This window comes from Dendropsophus ebraccatus, chromosome 6 (assembly GCF_027789765.1).
Source record: "Dendropsophus ebraccatus isolate aDenEbr1 chromosome 6, aDenEbr1.pat, whole genome shotgun sequence".
In the NCBI taxonomy this organism is placed as follows: Eukaryota; Metazoa; Chordata; class Amphibia; order Anura; family Hylidae; genus Dendropsophus; species Dendropsophus ebraccatus.
The window spans coordinates 3,660,445-3,680,364 of NC_091459.1; the positions used below are offsets into that span (position 1 = coordinate 3,660,445).

General features: G+C 39.9%; 1 protein-coding gene across 3 annotated transcripts in view; it reads left to right on the forward strand.

Annotated features, from left to right (window-relative positions):
- FGF12 (fibroblast growth factor 12) overlaps nt 1-19,920 on the forward strand; it is a 284,469-nt gene that overhangs the window by 260,507 nt on the left and 4,042 nt on the right. For all 3 annotated transcript variants that reach the window (XM_069974406.1, XM_069974405.1, XM_069974404.1), the window contains one exon: nt 4,610-4,808. In XM_069974406.1, the coding sequence (XP_069830507.1) occupies nt 4,610-4,808 (199 nt within the window). The remainder of the gene's footprint in view (nt 1-4,609; nt 4,809-19,920) is intronic.

Below are 19,920 nucleotides of genomic sequence, written 5' to 3' on the forward strand. Positions count from 1 at the left end.
CAGTATCCGGCTCCAATAAAGAGGAGAAGACGACACGTCTCCGACTCCTCCTGTATCTCCAGCCGCGATGGTGACCTATCACTACAACAAGACCAGAAACTCCGGAAGCGATCTTATGTTATAGCCGCATTTATGTAGGGAAATTCAAAAACAACAAGCCTTTATTTTTATTGTATTTTTTTATAATTCTGTATTATTTGACTTGGGAAGGATAGACCGTTCTCACAACTGAAAGGAAACAACAATTACAATAATTACAAATACTTTACAATTCATCTATTCACATTGGTAATTGTTGTTGTACGGAATGAGGATACATCAGTAACATCACTCTCCATAGTGAGGACCGCCGTGAAGACTGGGATCAAATGGTTTTCTTGTCTCTTCAATAAATTGTGCAAAAAGTCAACATAAGAAACATTTTATATCCTCCTTTCTCTATTCCTGATCTTTTCCATCCATCCCCACCTCCACCAGACTTCCTGTAGGGATGCTATTGGGCAGAAGTGCCTGGTTACTCCAGACATGACGCTTAGAGGTCAAAAGGTTTCATCAGACCAGTCGGACTGTACAGTCGGGGAGCTCTTTAGGTGCTTTTAGGTGGCGTTCGTGTGTGTTTTACCGAGCAGGAGGCTTTTCCTGGCACTCCGCCATAGAGCCCCGGAACTTCCTCCACTCTGGTTTCCTACTCAAGGGCTATAACGCTAAGGAAAGAAAGCGGAGCTGTTGTGTTTATAAGCATGTTATAAGCATGGCCTAAGGAAAGAGGATATACAGAAAGCTTGTTCTCTATAATAACATGGAATACAGTCACTATGGGCTTCCATAGTGAATGTGAGGTCACGCTGGATTTTGAAGCATCATGTTTGAAAGTGTTTACCAGGAGTAATAAGCGTTACCGGCCAAAACGCACTCCTTCATAACAGCAGACGAAGGCCTAAAAGTCTACTTTTAGTAGCCATTTAGTGGCCATTTCACGCACATGCGTGCTTCATCAGATCTGATGAAGCGCATGCACGTGAAATGGCCATCATGATGATGTCTATGCTGTGAAGTGGTATGGCATCAAGAGGGATATGTATCACAGAGATTTTAACCGTATTTTGTAATAAAGGGTTTTGCAACATACGGGTGAGTGTCCTCAGCTTTCTTTCTACTTACTGGACTGAATTACTAACATAGTCATTTAGCTAATCCGGCAATGGGAAATAAGTTACCTGCAATGATGCTGGACTATCCAACACACATACATAGACTGACCAAAGAAAAAAAATTATAAGCGTCCAGCCTAACGTCCATAGCCAGAGAGACCTGACTGCCGGCCAATGAAGAATTTACACAGCGGCTAGTTCCTTTATTCTCATTAGAAGATTAAATGCATCTATATATCAGTGTGTATATATACCTCCGGGTGGGGGGCAGCTCCGTAGTCATCGGATAATAGAACAGATAGCTCCTCTTAATTTTGAAGATCGAGCAAGGTAACTAAGCGGAGCCATCTCCGGGATTAAATCAATAGCAGACGCAATGCATTGTGGGTGCTCGATGTACTCACCATTTATACTGTAAATGCCTATAAGTGATTGACCCACATAGGAGCGTCCGGCTGTCCCCACACGTCTGGGTAAATAGCTGTATTGTCCTGATGTGTGCGGGAGCCCAGTGTGTGTGTATATATATATATATATATATATATATATATATATATATAATGTGATTTCCCATTGTGTTGGTTATTGTGCATAACCTTATATTTATATCTCTACCATTATACGATGGATTTAGAGGCGTTCCGGGTGCGGGCCGCAGCATTATTACATATCAGATTTATTGTCACTGTGATGCGGCGTGTAACCCGGCGCTGGGATATTTCTGATAACCTTCCTGTCACATGAACGTTGTAGATTATATTGTGGAATAATGATAGACTGGAAGTCAGGAGCCTGTAACGTCCACAACGCTCCGAGCGAGACCTCCTGTATATATCAAATGGATATTACTGATGTCTCGTATGCAGAAACACAGGACTGATGTCCCACAGCCGATAGATACAGCTGATACAGCCGATAGATACAGCTGATACAGCCGATAGATACAGCCGATACAGACGATAGATACAGATGATACAGACGATAGATACAGCTGAGCTGATACAGATGATAAATACAGACGATAGATACAGCCCATAGATACAGCTGATACAGATGATAGATACAGCCGATACAGACGATAGATACAGCTGATACAGATGATAGATACAGCCGATAGATAGTATCTTATCGTGTGTCCCTTATAGTGTGTCTCTTATAGTGTGTCTCTTATAGTGTGTCTCTTATAGTATACGTCTCTTATAGTATGTCTCTTATAGTGTGTCTCTTATAGTGTGTCTCTTATAGTATGTCTCTTATAGTATGTCTCTTATAGTATGTCTCTTATAGTATGTCTCTTATAGTGTGTCTCTTATAGTATGTGCCTTATAGTGTGATCCTTATAGCGTGTCTCTTATAGTATGTCTCTTATAGTGTGTCTCTTATAGTATGTCTCTTATAGTGTGTCTCTTATAGTGTGTCTCTTATAGTATGTCTCTTATAGTATGTCTCTTATAGTATGTCTCTTATAGTGTGTCTCTTATAGTGTGTCTCTTATAGTGTGTCTCTTATAGTGTGTCTCTTATAGTGTGTCTCTTATAGCGTGTCTCTTATAGCGTGTCTCTTATAGCGTGTCTCTTATAGCGTGTCTCTTATAGCGTGTCTCTTATAGCGTGTCTCTTATAGCGTGTCTCTTATAGTATGTCTTATACTGTGTCTCTTATAGTATGTCTCTTATAGTGTGTCTCTTATAGTGTGTCTCTTATAGTGTGTCTCTTATAGTGTGTCTCTTATAGTATGTCTCTTATAGTGTGTCTCTTATAGTATGTCTCTTATAGCGTGTCTCTTATAGCGTGTCTCTTATAGTATGTCTTATAGCTTGTCTCTTATAGTATGTCTTATAGTGTGTCTCTTATAGTGTGTCTCTTATAGTGTGTCTCTTATAGTATGTCTCTTATAGTATGTCTCTTATAGTGTGTCTCTTATAGTATGTCTTATACTGTGTCTCTTATAGTATGTCTCTTATAGTATGTCTCTTATAGTATGTCTCTTATAGTGTGTCTCTTATAGTATGTGCCTTATAGTGTGATCCTTATAGCGTGTCTCTTATAGTATGTCTCTTATAGTGTGTCTCTTATAGTGTGTCTCTTATAGTGTGTCTCTTATAGTGTGTCTCTTATAGCGTGTCTCTTATAGCGTGTCTCTTATAGCGTGTCTCTTATAGCGTGTCTCTTATAGCGTGTCTCTTATAGCGTGTCTCTTATAGCGTGTCTCTTATAGTATGTCTTATACTGTGTCTCTTATAGTATGTCTCTTATAGTGTGTCTCTTATAGTGTGTCTCTTATAGTGTGTCTCTTATAGTGTGTCTCTTATAGTATGTCTCTTATAGTGTGTCTCTTATAGTATGTCTCTTATAGCGTGTCTCTTATAGCGTGTCTCTTATAGTATGTCTTATAGCGTGTCTCTTATAGTATGTCTTATAGTGTGTCTCTTATAGTGTGTCTCTTATAGTGTGTCTCTTATAGTATGTCTCTTATAGTATGTCTCTTATAGTGTGTCTCTTATAGTATGTCTTATACTGTGTCTCTTATAGTGTGTCTCTTATAGTGTGTCTCTTATAGTGTGTCTCTTATAGCGTGTCTCTTATAGCGTGTCTCTTATAGCGTGTCTCTTATAGTGTGTCTCTTATAGTGTGTCTCTTATAGCGTGTCTCTTATAGCGTGTATCTTATAGTGTGTCTCTTATAGTGTGTCTCTTATAGTGTGTCTCTTATAGTATGTCTTATACTGTGTCTCTTATAGTGTGTCTCTTATAGTGTGTCTCTTATAGCGTGTCCTTTATAGTATGTCTCCTATAGTGTGTAGAGACACGCTATAAGAGACACGCTATAAGAGACACGCTATAAGAGACACGCTATAAGAGACACGCTATAAGAGACACACTATAAGAGACACACTATAAGAGACACACTATAGGAGACACACTATAAGAGACACTCTATAAGAGACACGCTATAAGAGACACGCTATAAGAGACACGCTATAAGAGACACGCTATAAGAGACACGCTATAAGAGACACGCTGTGAGAGACACGCTGTGAGAGACACGCTGTGAGAGACACGCTGTGAGAGACACGCTGTGAGAGACACGCTATAAGAGACACGCTATAAGAGACACGCTATAAGAGACACGCTATAAGAGACACGCTATAAGAGACACGCTATAAGAGACACGCTATAAGAGACACGCTATAAGAGACACACTATAAGAGACATACTATAAGAGACACACTATAAGAGACATACGCTATAAGAGACATACGCTATAAGAGACATACTATAAGAGACATACCCTCCTCCTCAGCGTCTCCTGTACAATAGGGACATAGCAGCAGGTTAGCAGTAGAGAATATCTACCTGTTACTGTAGGATATGAGGGATCGGCATGTTGGAGCATCACATTGGTTGTACATGTCTGATTGTCATATTATTTCACCTTTTCTCTCCCTTTTACCTCCAGGATATTTTTACCCCAGAATGTAAATTTAAAGAGTCTGTGTTTGAGAATTACTACGTCATCTATTCCTCGACGCTCTATCGGCAGCAGGAGTCGGGCCGCCAGTGGTTCTTAGGACTCAGTAAAGAAGGACAAATCATGAAAGGCAACCGAGTGAAAAAGACCAAACCATCATCACATTTTGTACCAAAACCTATAGAAGGTGAGAGTCTCTTCCATCTATGTATACGGGGGCTGCATAACCTGCTGGGTGGGATGCTGAGGTATTATATATAGATGACACAACAATGTAGGGGTATATGAAATCTTGCCAATGATTTTGGTTTAAACTATGGGGGAGATTTATCAGACATGGTGTAAAGTGAAACTGGCTCAGTCGCCCCCGGCAACCAATCAGATTCCACCTTTCATTTTCCAAAGAGTCTGTGAGGAATGAAAGGTGGAATCTGATTGGTTGCCGGGGGCGACTGAGACAGTCTCACTTTACACCATGTTTGATAAATCTCCCCCATAGACTTTATTTCTGCCCTCACATAGAGACACGGCAAGCTGCGCAGTTACAGTCCCTTTAATGGGTCCAGTATAAATGGTGGCTCACCATCTAAAACTTTTTATTTTAATACATTTTTGGTGTCCTCCCCCTTTAAGTCAGTCTAAATTCCATGCTGGAGCCCCCGGGACTGGCACCGCCATTGCTTTCTCTTACTATAGACCATTTCCCCATTGTTGGCATACATTTGTATAGTGTGCACTACTTGGCGGTTTTTGTTGTGCTTGTTCTGTATGGCTGTAGGAGGGTAATGTGCTCATTACAAGCCGCCGCCGCGCGACAATGAGATTTATTGAGAGATTTACAGCCAGACGCTCTTTCTGAAAGAGATTGCAGAGTTTTGAAGCTTTGTATCCTGGAGAATGTCATGTAGTCCATCACAGGCCGGAGCGCTAGGCGGCCGTCATCCCATTATTCCGCTGTTCCCTCTCCGCTCTCCGACGTCTTTCCTCCCAGTGCAGGCAGGTTATTGTATTTCCCTGGACGGCCATAGTCAGGCCTAGAAGCTGCCGGACACAGGAGCAGCCTCTATAGCGATGGCCAGACCCCGTCATGTGTTATATTATACCGTATATCCCCACACTGCATGACATACAGCCACTAAGGGAGACTTGTCTTCATTTTATTATTTCTCAGAATCTTTATTAGTTTATTGTACAGAATGGAAAGCTGTTTGTACTATACGTGCGTCCGGCTGGGGTCATACTGCGCTCTGCAATCCGTTTTTTTCATCTGCTTTATGTAAAAAAAAATTAAAGAAAAAATGAATGCATCTGTTTTCCATCAAAAATGGGTCAAAACACATCTTATTTTTAATTTTTTTTGCGTATACAAATGTGGTCAACCGTGTTTTTGTGTACACTAAAAAAAGAAGTCTGATGATGCATGAAACAGCTGTCCCACTTCCTTGAGGAACAGGCGTCTCTGCCGCTAGCCCTTCCCTGTTTGCCACTGTAATGGATCGTCTCCAATCAAATGTCAAGTTTTTAATAGTGAGTGCCCCTCACATCTCCTCATCCCTATGAGGTATAAAGTGAGTGCCCCCATTCATTTTTTCTTTTGCATCTCCGAATAAACTATCCAAGGATTGGCTCCATTTTTGTGCAGTAGTGACGATTGCTGTGTCTACGAGAAAAAAAAGGGATGCGCTTTGATCCGTTTTTATTTTATAACAGACGTCAATGGAAAAACAGATCAAAACAGATGCGCACAATTGCATCCGTTTTTTTTTTGTTTTGTTTTTTTGCATAAATTCATAAATTCATGAGTGTCAGACTGGAAAGAATAAACCACTTTCTGCAGGACTTATAGCAGCTGATAAGTACTGGAAAATTTCTGGAGATTTTTAAATTGAAGTTAATTACAAATCTCTGGCACTAGTTGATTTTACCCATTTTTTTTTTTGGGGGGGGGGGGGGGGGGGTTGAACAACCCCTTTAAATGACGGCCATCCACTCAATTTCAAAAGTGTGTGAACATATCTTTTCTGTTTTTCAATCCACTCCTGGTTTTGGTAGCAAAATACTGTGTGGGAACATAGCCTTATAGTCACAAAATTGCTTTTATTTATTTATTTTTGCTTTAAGTACCAAAATAATTTATTGAGTAAAATTCCTTTAAAGGGGAACTCCAGATAAGAAAAACTTGTTTTCTAATAAAAGTACATTTAAAGTTCTATAGATGTGTGTATACAATGTATTACTGTATCTGTGCGGTTCTGCCACACTGGTAGCTGATAGAAATCCAGGAAGCGAAAAAAAATGGCCCCTGTGCCAATTCACATTGTCTCCTGCTCCCTCTGCTCTCCCCTCCTAGGAGACAAATCTTCCATGCCTCTTTCTCACATTGTGTGTGTTTGCTGAGCACAGGCTGATGATGCAGACAGGGGGCAGGGAGTGATGTCACAGGAGGCGGGGCTGCATCCCCCAATCCCCTTAATGATTCACCGTCTCTGACCAGCCAGAAGCAGCTGCTGCACTGATTTTACGGATTGTGATGGGTGAGGGACTGTGATGATCAGCTGAGGGAAAGCATTGCATTCTGGGAACTGCTCAACCATGAAGGACAGAAACACAATGGAGAACAATAAAACCCAAAACTTTGATAGATAGTTAAGTAATGCGTTATGCTTTTGCAGAAGGTTAATTTTTTTAAATCTCTACCTGGAGTTCCCCTTTAATGAGTGATAACTGGCCCACTGATTGGCTGGCTGTGATGTCGGCGTTCTGAGGAGCCCGTCCAGCAGGGGGCGTTGTAGTATCTCAGCATTGTCCCCATAATAAGGACATTTTATGGATTTCTATAATAGTAAGAAGTCCGGATCTTTCCGTAGGATCATGTGATGGAAGGTCGGAGATTGAAGCAGAAGCTGCACACAGCAGATCCGTCCAGCGCCGGCGTTTCCCTCCTCCGGTTCCCTCCGGCACTCTCAGCAGTCACTGCTGTTCCCTTTTAGCTCTTCCCGGTATCAAACAGCATATAGGAAAGCAAAGGCGTTCATTGTGAATTCCCTGATACAAGAGAACGCATTGCCCCTCCCCCCCCCCGGCCGTTGTTATGGGAGAGGGAGATAGCCGGGGAACCCTGACTGCTTTGTTACAGGGTAATTATTCACTTGCTGTGCAATCAATTCCCTGGTATAACGCATTACACTTTCTCATGTCGCCCCTATCTTCCCAGTGCAGCGAGTCCTTATTAACTCCCCGGTGATGTATGGGGGTGCAACACGTCCGCCCGAGCGGCAGCAGCACATGTGCTTATAGCTGGGGGTCTCTTTTTTTTTTTGAGTGGTTTTTTTTTTTTATGTATTAGCGATTAAAGGGGTAGTTCACCAGTTCAGCTGGTGTCAGAAAGTTATATAGATTTGTAATTTACTTCTATTAAAAAAATCTCCAGTCTCCCAGTACTTATCAGCTGCTGTATGTCCTGCAGGAAGTGGTGGATTCTCTCCAGTCTGACACAGTGCTCTCTGCTGCCACCTCTGTCCATGTCAGGAACTGTCCAGAGCAGGAGAGGTTTTCTATGGGGATTTGCTGCTGCTGTGGACAGTTCCTGACATGGACAGAGGTGACAGCAGAGAACACCGTGTCAGACTAAAGAATAAACCACTTCCTGCAGGACATACAGCAGCTGATAAGTACTGGAAGACTGAAGATTTATGAATAGAAGTAAATTACAAATCTGTATAACTTTCTTTATATACGCATTGATTTAAAAGAAAATACATTTCACCGGAGTACCCCTTTTAAATGAGTACTTTAGAGAAAAATTTTTTTCAAATCAACAAGTATAAAAGAAAGTTATATAGATTTGTAATTTACTTCAATTTAAAACTCTCCAGTCTTTCAGTACTTATCAGCTGCTGTATGACCTGCAGGAAGTGGTATATTCTCTCCAGTCTGACACAGTGCTTGGGGTATGCTTTTATTGATCTGTGCATTTATATTACTTTCCAGAAGAGAAGAGATAGGGAAGGGAACCCTATCTATGATCGCTCTTACACACATGGTGTATGTTTGGGGTGGTGTTTTCTCTCCTTTCTGCTGTTTTTGAGGCTCATTAGCAGTTTTTTTTTAAACCGCAGCATGCTGAGGGGGTGGCATTTTTTCTCCCATATACTTCAATAGGATTGTTCTGGTTGTCTCAAAAACACAATTGCTGTGCATGTTGTTTTTTTTCTGCCTTTTTTGTCCCTTTTTGGGGTCCATTTGATGGCAGGGGAAAAAAAGTTCAGACAAAAATATCAAAACCACAAAAAGCTTATTCACAGAAAGTAAAAAACGGCAGAAAAGATGCCCGAAAGAAATGCAAAATCAGGAGAAAAAAAAACGTCATGCATCACATTGGAATATTTTTCTGTTTTTTTTGTTTTTTTTTATTAAAATTGTGTGTGAGGCCCTTATAGTCCTTCATAAAGCTTGGCTGAGCAGGTTTTTCACCAGTCCTTAATGTTGCACGATGCTTTACTACGTTTCTTCATTTTCTATACTTGTTTTCTGTATAACAATTCCTGAGAAACACTCATCATATTTATCTGTAGTTTTACATGATGGAGACCATCTAGTATCTATTGAGACTTATTCAGTGTCCAAAATATGTTGGTTACAAATGTGACCTTAATATAGTCGCTTAAAGAGCCTTGAAGCATCTATCAGGTCTGGAGTTATAAAGAGGTGACCCCCCCTCCCCCCCCCCCCCCCCCCCCCCTCCCCTCTCACTGCCATAGTAACTGCATCTAAGAAAAAAAAAAAAAATCACCAAAAAAGGGGTAAAATTGATGCAAAAAAGTTGCCAGCAAATTCCCCTGGCACTGACCAGATGTCGGCCTGCATCGGTTTATGCTTTTTTTTGTGTGTTTTTTTAAAGTTGCAAATGATAAATTGGGCACAAATCCCATATTATGTGAATTTTTGTGTGAATTCTCATAACAGACAGTTTTAAAAAAAAAAAGTTGCATCTAAAAAAAATTCAGCTGTCAAATACTGGGTCATAAATAGAAGTTAGACCAAAATAGACAAACAAACAAACAAACAGAAATTCACCTAAATTACCCCCCGCGTACAATATAGATCTGAAACACCACTGCCAAAAACTAACTCCTGCTGCTGCTGCCCGCTACTAGACTGTACAGAGGTCGGATGCCAGTGCTGTCACTTCTGCTGCCATTGGCTGATCTTATTGCTTTCCCATGAGAGGCTTCCTGTTTTGCCGCTTTAGGCACCGTGCACATAATACTGGTAATACTCTGCACATAATACTGGTAATACTCTGCACATAATACTAGTAATACTCTGCCCGTAATACTGGTAATACTCTGCACATAATACTAGTAATACTCTGCCCGTAATACTGGTAATACTCTGCACATAATACTGGTAATACTCTGCACATAATACTGGTAATACTCTGCACATAATACTAGTAATACTCTGCCCGTAATACTGGTAATACTCTGCACATAATACTGGTAAACCTGGTAATACTCTGGACATAATACTGGTGATACTCTGCAGATAATACTGGTAATACTCTGCACATAATACTGGTAATACTGGTAATACTCTGCACATAATACTGATAATACTCTGCACATAATACTGGTAATACTCTGCACATAATACTGGTGATACTCTGCAGATAATACTGGTAATACTCTGCACATAATACTGGTAATACTGGTAATACTCTGCACATAATACTGGTAATACTGGTAATACTCTGCACATAATACTGGTAATACTCTGCACATAATACTGGTAATACTCTGCACATAATACTAGTAATACTCTGCCCGTAATACTGGTAATACTCTGCACATAATACTGGTAAACCTGGTAATACTCTGCACATAATACTGGTGATACTCTGCAGATAATACTGGTAATACTCTGCACATAATACTGGTGATACTCTGCACATAATACTGGTGATACTCTGCACATAATACTAGTAATACTCTGCACATAATACTGGTAATACTGGTAATACTCTGCACATAATACTGGTAATACTGGTAATACTCTGCACATAATACTGATAATACTCTGCACATAATACTGGTGATACTCTACACATAATACTGGTAATACTGGTAATACTCTGCACATAATTCTGGTAATACTCTGCACATAATACTGGTAATACTCTGCACATAATACTGATAATACTCTGCCCATAATACTGGTAATACTCTGCACATAATACTGGTAATACTCTGCACATAATACTGGTAATACTGGTAATACTCTGCACATAATACTGGTAATACTCTGCACATAATACTGGTAATACTCTGCACATAATACTGGTAATACTGGTAATACTCTGCACATAATACTGGTAATACTCTGCACATAATACTGGTAATACTCTGCACATAATACTGGTAATACTGGTAATACTCTGCACATAATACTGGTAATACTGGTAATACTCTGCACATAATACTGGTAATACTGGTAATACTCTGCCCATAATACTGGTAATACTGGTAATACTCTGCACATAATACTGGTAATACTCTGCACATAATACTGGTAATACTCTGCACATAATACTGGTAATACTCTGCCCATAATACTGGTAATACTCTGCCCATAATACTGGTAATACTCTGCACATAATACTGGTAATACTCTGCACATAATACTGGTAATAATGGTAATACTCTGCCCATAATACTGGTAATACTCTGCACATAATACTGGTAATACTCTGCACATAATACTGGTAATACTCTGCACATAATACTGGTAATACTCTGCACATAATACTGGTAATACTCTGCACGTAATACTGGTAATACTCTGCACATAATACTGGTAATACTCTGCACGTAATACTGGTAATACTCTGCACATAATACTGGTAATACTCTGCACATAATACTGGTAATACTCTGCACATAATACTGGTAATACTCTGCACATAATACTGGTAATACTCTGCACACAATACTGGTAATACTCTGCACATAATACTGGTAATACTCTGCACATAATACTGGTAATACTCTGCACATAATACTGGTAATACTCTGCACATAATACTGGTAATAATGGTAATACTCTGCACATAATACTGGTAATACTCTGCACATAATACTGGTAATACTCTGCCCATAATACTGGTAATACTCTGCACATAATACTGGTAATACTCTGCACATAATACTGGTAATACTCTGCACGTAATACTGGTAATACTCTGCACATAATACTGGTAATACTCTGCACATAATACTGGTAATACTCTGCACATAATACTGGTAATACTCTGCACGTAATACTGGTAATACTCTGCACATAATACTGGTAATACTCTGCACATAATACTGGTAATACTGGTAATACTCTGCACATAATACTGGTAATACTCTGCACATAATACTGGTAATACTCTGCACACAATACTGGTAATACTCTGCACATAATACTGGTAATACTCTGCCCATAATACTGGTAATACTCTGCACATAATTCTGGTAATACTCTGCACATAATTCTGGTAATACTCTGCCCATAATACTGGTAATACTCTGCACATAATTCTGGTAATACTCTGCACATAATACTGGTAATAATGGTAATACTCTGCACATAATACTGGTAATACTCTGCACATAATACTGGTAATACTCTGCACATAATACTGGTAATACTCTGCACATAATACTGGTAATACTCTGCACATAATACTGGTAATACTCTGCACATAATACTGGTAATACTCTGCACATAATACTGGTAATGCTCTGCACATAATACTGGTAATACTCTGCACATAATACTGGTAATACTCTGCACATAATACTGGTAATACTGGTAATACTCTGCACATAATACTGGTAATACTCTGCACATAATACTGGTAATACTCTGCACATAATACTGGTAATACTCTGCACACAATACTGGTAATACTCTGCACATAATACTGGTAATACTCTGCACATAATACTGGTAATACTCTGCACATAATACTGGTAATACTCTGCACATAATACTGGTAATAATGGTAATACTCTGCACATAATACTGGTAATACTCTGCACATAATACTGGTAATACTCTGCACATAATACTGGTAATACTCTGCACATAATACTGGTAATACTCTGCCCATAATACTGGTAATACTCTGCCCATAATACTGGTAATACTCTGCCCATAATACTGGTAATACTCTGCCCATAATACTGGTAATACTCTGCACATAATACTGGTAATACTCTGCACGTAATACTGGTAATACTCTGCACATAATACTGGTAATACTCTGCACATAATACTGGTAATACTCTGCACATAATTCTGGTAATACTCTGCACATAATTCTGGTAATACTCTGCCCATAATACTGGTAATAATGGTAATACTCTGCACATAATACTGGTAATACTCTGCACATAATACTGGTAATACTCTGCACATAATACTGGTAATACTCTGCACATAATACTGGTAATACTCTGCACATAATACTGGTAATACTCTGCACATAATACTGGTAATACTGGTAATACTCTGCACATAATACTGGTAATACTCTGCACATAATACTGGTAATACTCTGCACATAATACTGGTAATACTGGTAATACTCTGCACATAATACTGGTAATACTCTGCACATAATACTGGTAATACTCTGCACATAATACTGGTAATACTCTGCCCATAATACTGGTAATACTCTGCACATAATACTGGTAATACTCTGCACGTAATACTGGTAATACTCTGCACATAATACTGGTAATACTCTGCCCATAATACTGGTAATACTCTGCACATAATACTGGTAATAATGGTAATACTCTGCAGCACATAATACTGGTAATACTCTGCACGTAATACTGGTAATACTCTGCACATAATACTGGTAATACTCTGCACATAATACTGGTAATACTCTGCACATAATACTGGTAATACTCTGCACATAATACTGGTAATAATGGTAATACTCTGCAGCACATAATACTGGTAATACTCTGCACGTAATACTGGTAATACTCTGCACATAATACTGGTAATACTCTGCACATAATACTGGTAATACTTGTAATACTCTGCACATAATACTGGTAATACTCTGCACGTAATACTGGTAATGCTCTGCACGTAATACTGGTAATACTCTGCACATAATACTGGTAATACTCTGCACATAATACTGGTAATACTCTGCACATAATACTGGTAATACTCTGCACATAATACTGGTAATACTCTGCCCATAATACTGGTAATACTCTGCACATAATACTGGTAATACTCTGCACGTAATACTGGTAATACTGGTAATACTCTGCACATAATACTGGTAATACTGGTAATACTCTGCACATAATACTGGTAATACTCTGCACATAATACTGGTAATACTCTGCACATAATACTGGTAATACTCTGCACATAATACTGGTAATACTCTGCACATAATACTGGTAATACTCTGCACATAATACTGGTAATACTCTGCACATAATACTGGTAATACTCTGCACATAATACTGGTAATACTCTGCACATAATACTGGTAATACTTGTAATACTCTGCACATAATACTGGTAATAATACTGGTAATACTCTGCACATAATACTGGTAATACTCTGCACATAATACTGGTAATACTCTGCACATAATACTGGTAATACTCTGCACATAATACTGGTAATAATGGTAATACTCTGCACATAATACTGGTAATACTCTGCACATAATACTGATAATACTGGTAATACTCTGCACATAATACTGGTGATACTCTGCACATAATACTGGTAATACTCTGCACGTAATACTGGTAATACTCTGCACATAATACTGGTAATACTCTGCACATAATACTGGTAATACTCTGCCCATAATACTGGTAATACTCTGCACATAATACTGGTAATATTGGTAATACTCTGCACGTCATACTGGTAATACTCTGCACATAATACTGGTAATACTCTGCCCATAATACTGGTAATACTCTGCACATAATACTGGTAATATTGGTAATACTCTGCACGTCATACTGGTAATACTCTGTACATAATACTGGTAATACTCTGCACATAATACTGGTAATACTCTGCACGTAATACTGGTAATACTCTGCACATAATACTGGTAATACTCTGCACAATACTGGTAATACTCTGCACATAATACTGGTAATACTCTGCACATAATACTGGTAATACTCTGCACATAATACTGGTAATACTCTGCACATAATACTGGTAATACTCTGCACGTAATACTGGTAATACTCTGCACATAATACTGGTAATACTCTGCACATAATACTGGTAATACTGGTAATACTCTGCACGTAATACTGGTAATACTCTGCACGTAATACTGGTAATACTCTGTACATAATACTGGTAATACTCTGCACATAATACTGGTAATAATAGTAATACTCTGCACATAATACTGGTAATACTCTGCACAATACTGGTAATACTCTGCACATAATACTGGTAATACTCTGCACATAATACTGGTAATACTCTGCACATAATACTGGTAATACTCTGCACATAATACTGGTAATACTCTGCACATAATACTGGTAATACTCTGCACATAATACTGGTAATACTCTGCACATAATACTGGTAATACTCTGCACATAATACTGGTAATACTGGTAATACTCTGCACATAATACTGGTAATATTCTGCACATAATACTGGTAATACTCTGCACGTAATACTGGTAATACTCTGCACATAATACTGGTAATACTCTGCACATAATACTGGTAATACTCTGCACAATACTGGTAATACTCTGCACATAATACTGGTAATACTCTGCACATAATACTGGTAATAATGGTAATACTCTGCACATAATACTGGTAATTCTCTGCACATAATACTGGTGATACTCTGCACATAATACTGGTAATACTCTGCACGTAATACTGGTAATACTCTGCACATAATACTGGTAATACTCTGCACATAATACTGGTAATACTCTGCCCGTAATACTGGTAATACTGGTAATACTCTGCACATAATACTGGTAATACTGGTAATTCTCTGCACATAATACTGGTGATACTCTGCACATAATACTGGTAATACTCTGCACATAATACTGGTAATATTGGTAATACTCTGCACGTCATACTGGTAATACTCTGTACATAATACTGGTAATACTCTGCACGTAATACTGGTAATACTCTGCACATAATACTGGTAATACTCTGCACAATACTGGTAATACTCTGCACATAATACTGGTAATACTCTGCACATAATACTGGTAATACTCTGCACATAATACTGGTAATACTCTGCACATAATACTGGTAATACTCTGCACATAATACTGGTAATACTCTGCACGTAATACTGGTAATACTCTGCACATAATACTGGTAATACTCTGCACATAATACTGGTAATACTCTGCACATAATACTGGTAATACTGGTAATACTCTGCACGTAATACTGGTAATACTCTGCACGTAATACTGGTAATACTCTGCACATAATACTGGTAATACTCTGCACAATACTGGTAATACTCTGCACATAATACTGGTAATACTCTGCACACAATACTGGTAATACTCTGCACATAATACTGGTAATACTCTGCACATAATACTGGTAATACTCTGCACATAATACTGGTAATACTCTGCACATAATACTGGTAATACTCTGCACATAATACTGGTAATACTCTGCACATAATACTGGTAATACTCTGCACATAATACTGGTAATACTCTGCACATAATACTGGTAATGCTCTGCACATAATACTGGTAATACTGGTAATACTCTGCACATAATACTGGTAATACTCTGCACATAATACTGGTAATACTCTGCACATAATACTGGTAATACTCTGCACATAATACTGGTAATACTCTGCACATAATACTGGTAATACTCTGCACATAATACTGGTAATACTCTGCACATAATACTGGTAATACTGGTAATACTCTGCACATAATACTGGTAATACTCTGCACATAATACTGGTAATACTCTGCACATAATACTGGTAATACTCTGCACATAATACTGGTAATACTGGTAATACTCTGCACATAATACTGGTAATACTCTGCACATAATACTGGTAATACTCTGCACATAATACTGGTAATACTCTGCACATAATACTGGTAATACTCTGCACATAATACTGGTAATTTTTAGTAGTTTTTGTTTCTTGCGTTTTGCTGAGAAGATGCAGGAAGATGTGGCCGTTGTAGCTGGCGGGGAGCTGGACGTCTTTATTAGCGGTGTCGGGCACAGGCCGCCATTACTGCTTTATACAAATCCGGAAACTTCCGCTTGTTATTGTACTTTATATCCTTGTGCGGCCGGAGAGGCTCTTTACCCCCCAGATACTGTAGTTTGGGGTTTCCTAGTCCCAGCCACAGGTAGTGTCCCCCCTCTTTGATCAGCCAATCATTGGGGCCCATAAATAATCTCCTTATTACTCCTGTATTCATGGAGAAGCTGCAGAGAGGTCAGACCCTGTGTACTCTGCGATTTGGGATAATAGCCGCATTAATCATCACCGCCTCTCGTCAGCGGAGTCGACTTCATTCTCTAAACGCCGCAGGAAAGAAGTTGCATAGAGTGACGGCGGAGGACCGGAGTCACGCGTGTTTTCTTACAGAAGTTTGCGCCCTATTCAGTATGGGGATCAGCCGCAGGAAATCAGTCAGTAGCTAAATTACCTTTTACAAAAACATTAGCAATAGCCATATTTAATATTCATAGATTTGACTTTGATTCAATGTGTTAAAGGGGTATTCCACTCACACATAACATTTGATATGTTGCTGCCCATGGTAAGACTAACAATTCCTTCCATACTTGTTATTATCTATTCAGTCTCCTTCCCCCAGTTCTCAGCTGCTGCTTTCTGCTGAAAACACAAAAATCTGTGTGTGAGCTTTTCTCTCTGTCTCCTCCTAGTCCCCTTTCCTTCTGAGACAGCTGATGTAAACAAGTCCCTGGCAGGCTGTGCCTGCAACTTTGTAGCTTCTTTGTAATGCTGGGAGGATTATTCTGAGGACAAGTTGCTGATGAACTCACAGTGATTATCCCTCCCAGCATTACAAAGACACTACAATGTTGCAGATACAGCCTGCCAGGACTTGTTTACATCAGCTGTCTCAGAAGGGAGGGGGGAGGAGGGGGAAACAGAGAGAAAGGCTCACACACAGATTTTTGTATCTTCAGCAGAAAGCAGCAGCTGAGAACTGGGGGAAGGAGACAGAATAGATAATAACAAGTATGGAAGGAATTGTTAGTCTCACCATGAGCAGCAACATATCAGAAGTTATGTGTGAGTGGAATACCCCTTTAATTTAGACTCTTTTGTAAGAAGTTTGTCCTTCAGGCAGATTATTTGTGTCAGGCAGTGGAGATCGGTGGAGATGATTACTGACTCTCAGAATAAGGTTTTGCTTATCTTTTAATATCCATTCAGAAAGCATATAGCATACAGTGTGACAGGTTTGTTTTCTCCAATCTCGGTTATAAGACACGAAAAAATCCATCTGTGTCTGACTATAAATAACGATAGGTAAGGTCTCGGGGGGACGGGGGGGGCGCACGCTGAGAACCGTTACTTCTATCCAATCCGCCGTACAGGATCCACCAGAGTCCGCAGAGTCCGAGGTTTAATCACACGTTCTCTGGTGCCCGGGGAGGTAGACAGCAGCAATATGGCCGATAGCTTCCAGGATGTACACGTTTACACTCTGCAGTATATATTATATATATAATGGCCGCCTTCAGAAAGTCAGGACGGGGAAAAATTCTCACCTACCTGAGTGCCTGACAGCTGTCGCTCCCCGCTCTTCCTCCTAGTTCTTGTTACACACGGTCCCTGCAGGAACTCGCTCGGCCTGTCACTGACTAGGGGGGGGGGGGGGGGACCGCTGCAGCCGGAGCAAAGCACTTCCTGCAGGGACGACATGGCTACATTTTTAGGGATTTTTCGTTTTTGGGGCTTTTTTTGGGACAACTGTTCTATTACGGCCACAATAATCAGGCTGTTTTTTAGAGATGTAAAATGGTAATATTATTATGTCCCAGATACTGTGTATGAAAGTAGCCTCATGATGGACGTGGTTGTTGGTATTCCATCACCTGGTGTGCAGATTGACGTGGTGCACCTCGGAGTACGCCGGGCAGGGAGTGCACCTTCCATGCGTCCGTCCACATATGTGACTCCGTGTCTGACGGACGTGTCGATAGTCGTGTTACTCGGCCGACCCCAGAGGGGCTTGTCATCCAAGGTTTCAGAGGATATTTTGTTCAATAACGTCTTGAATGAGTAATGTCCTCCCGGAGCAGTCTCACTGTTAGATTGAATACCTGTCTAATCTTACAAAGCTGCCAAGGTCATCAGCCGTCCCGTCTCCGCCAATCGGCCGTTCACAGGAGGAAATGCCGCTTCCAGTTTAGATTTGAAAACATGAGGCTATAATCCACATAGGAAAACCATTCTAGTGATCTGAGGCCGTTATAGAAGACGGTGAACTCGGCTACCGGCCCCAAGAACTAAGAATTTTTTTTCTGGTCATTTTTTGCTCTGCCAAAGGCCGGGTTCACACTGTTTTTGCAATCCGTTTTTTGTTTTTTTTTTATGCAAAAGCGGATGAAAAACAGACTTCTATTATAAAAAAAAAGAATCAACGGATCAAAACATGTCTCCGTTTTTTCTGTGTTTAAGGCCCTACTCCACACAAAGATTATTGGTCAATATCGGCCGTTACGGGCGATAATTGTCCCGTGGAATAGAGGGCAACGATCTCGGCTGATCATTGTGTCGCTTGTTTTTCAAACATGTTGAAAAACAAGCGACTGATACAGCAGCGATCTACTGCCGTCTCACCGTAGAATAGGAGTGGCGGCAGCAGACCGCCACTAACCGCTAACCTAGCGATCACCTTCGCAGCCATACAGCTGTATGAACACCTTTTTTTTTCTTTTAAAAATTTTTTTTTCCAAGTTGGAAGCTGTCTGCCTGCAGGACACATGGCTGATAATGCACAAGGTGCAGCCTCGGGGGCGGCATTTATACATGCAGGCTGCAGCTTCTACCTTGTTTTACTGCATCCCGGCCAGATGAGATTGCCTGCCTGTCTTATCAGCCGGCGTGGAGTTGGGCTTGTGGCCAATCCTAATATCCGCAGTTGAAATGGGCCGAGAATTTTGGTCGTCATTATGAGAGAGAATAGGAGGAGGCCTG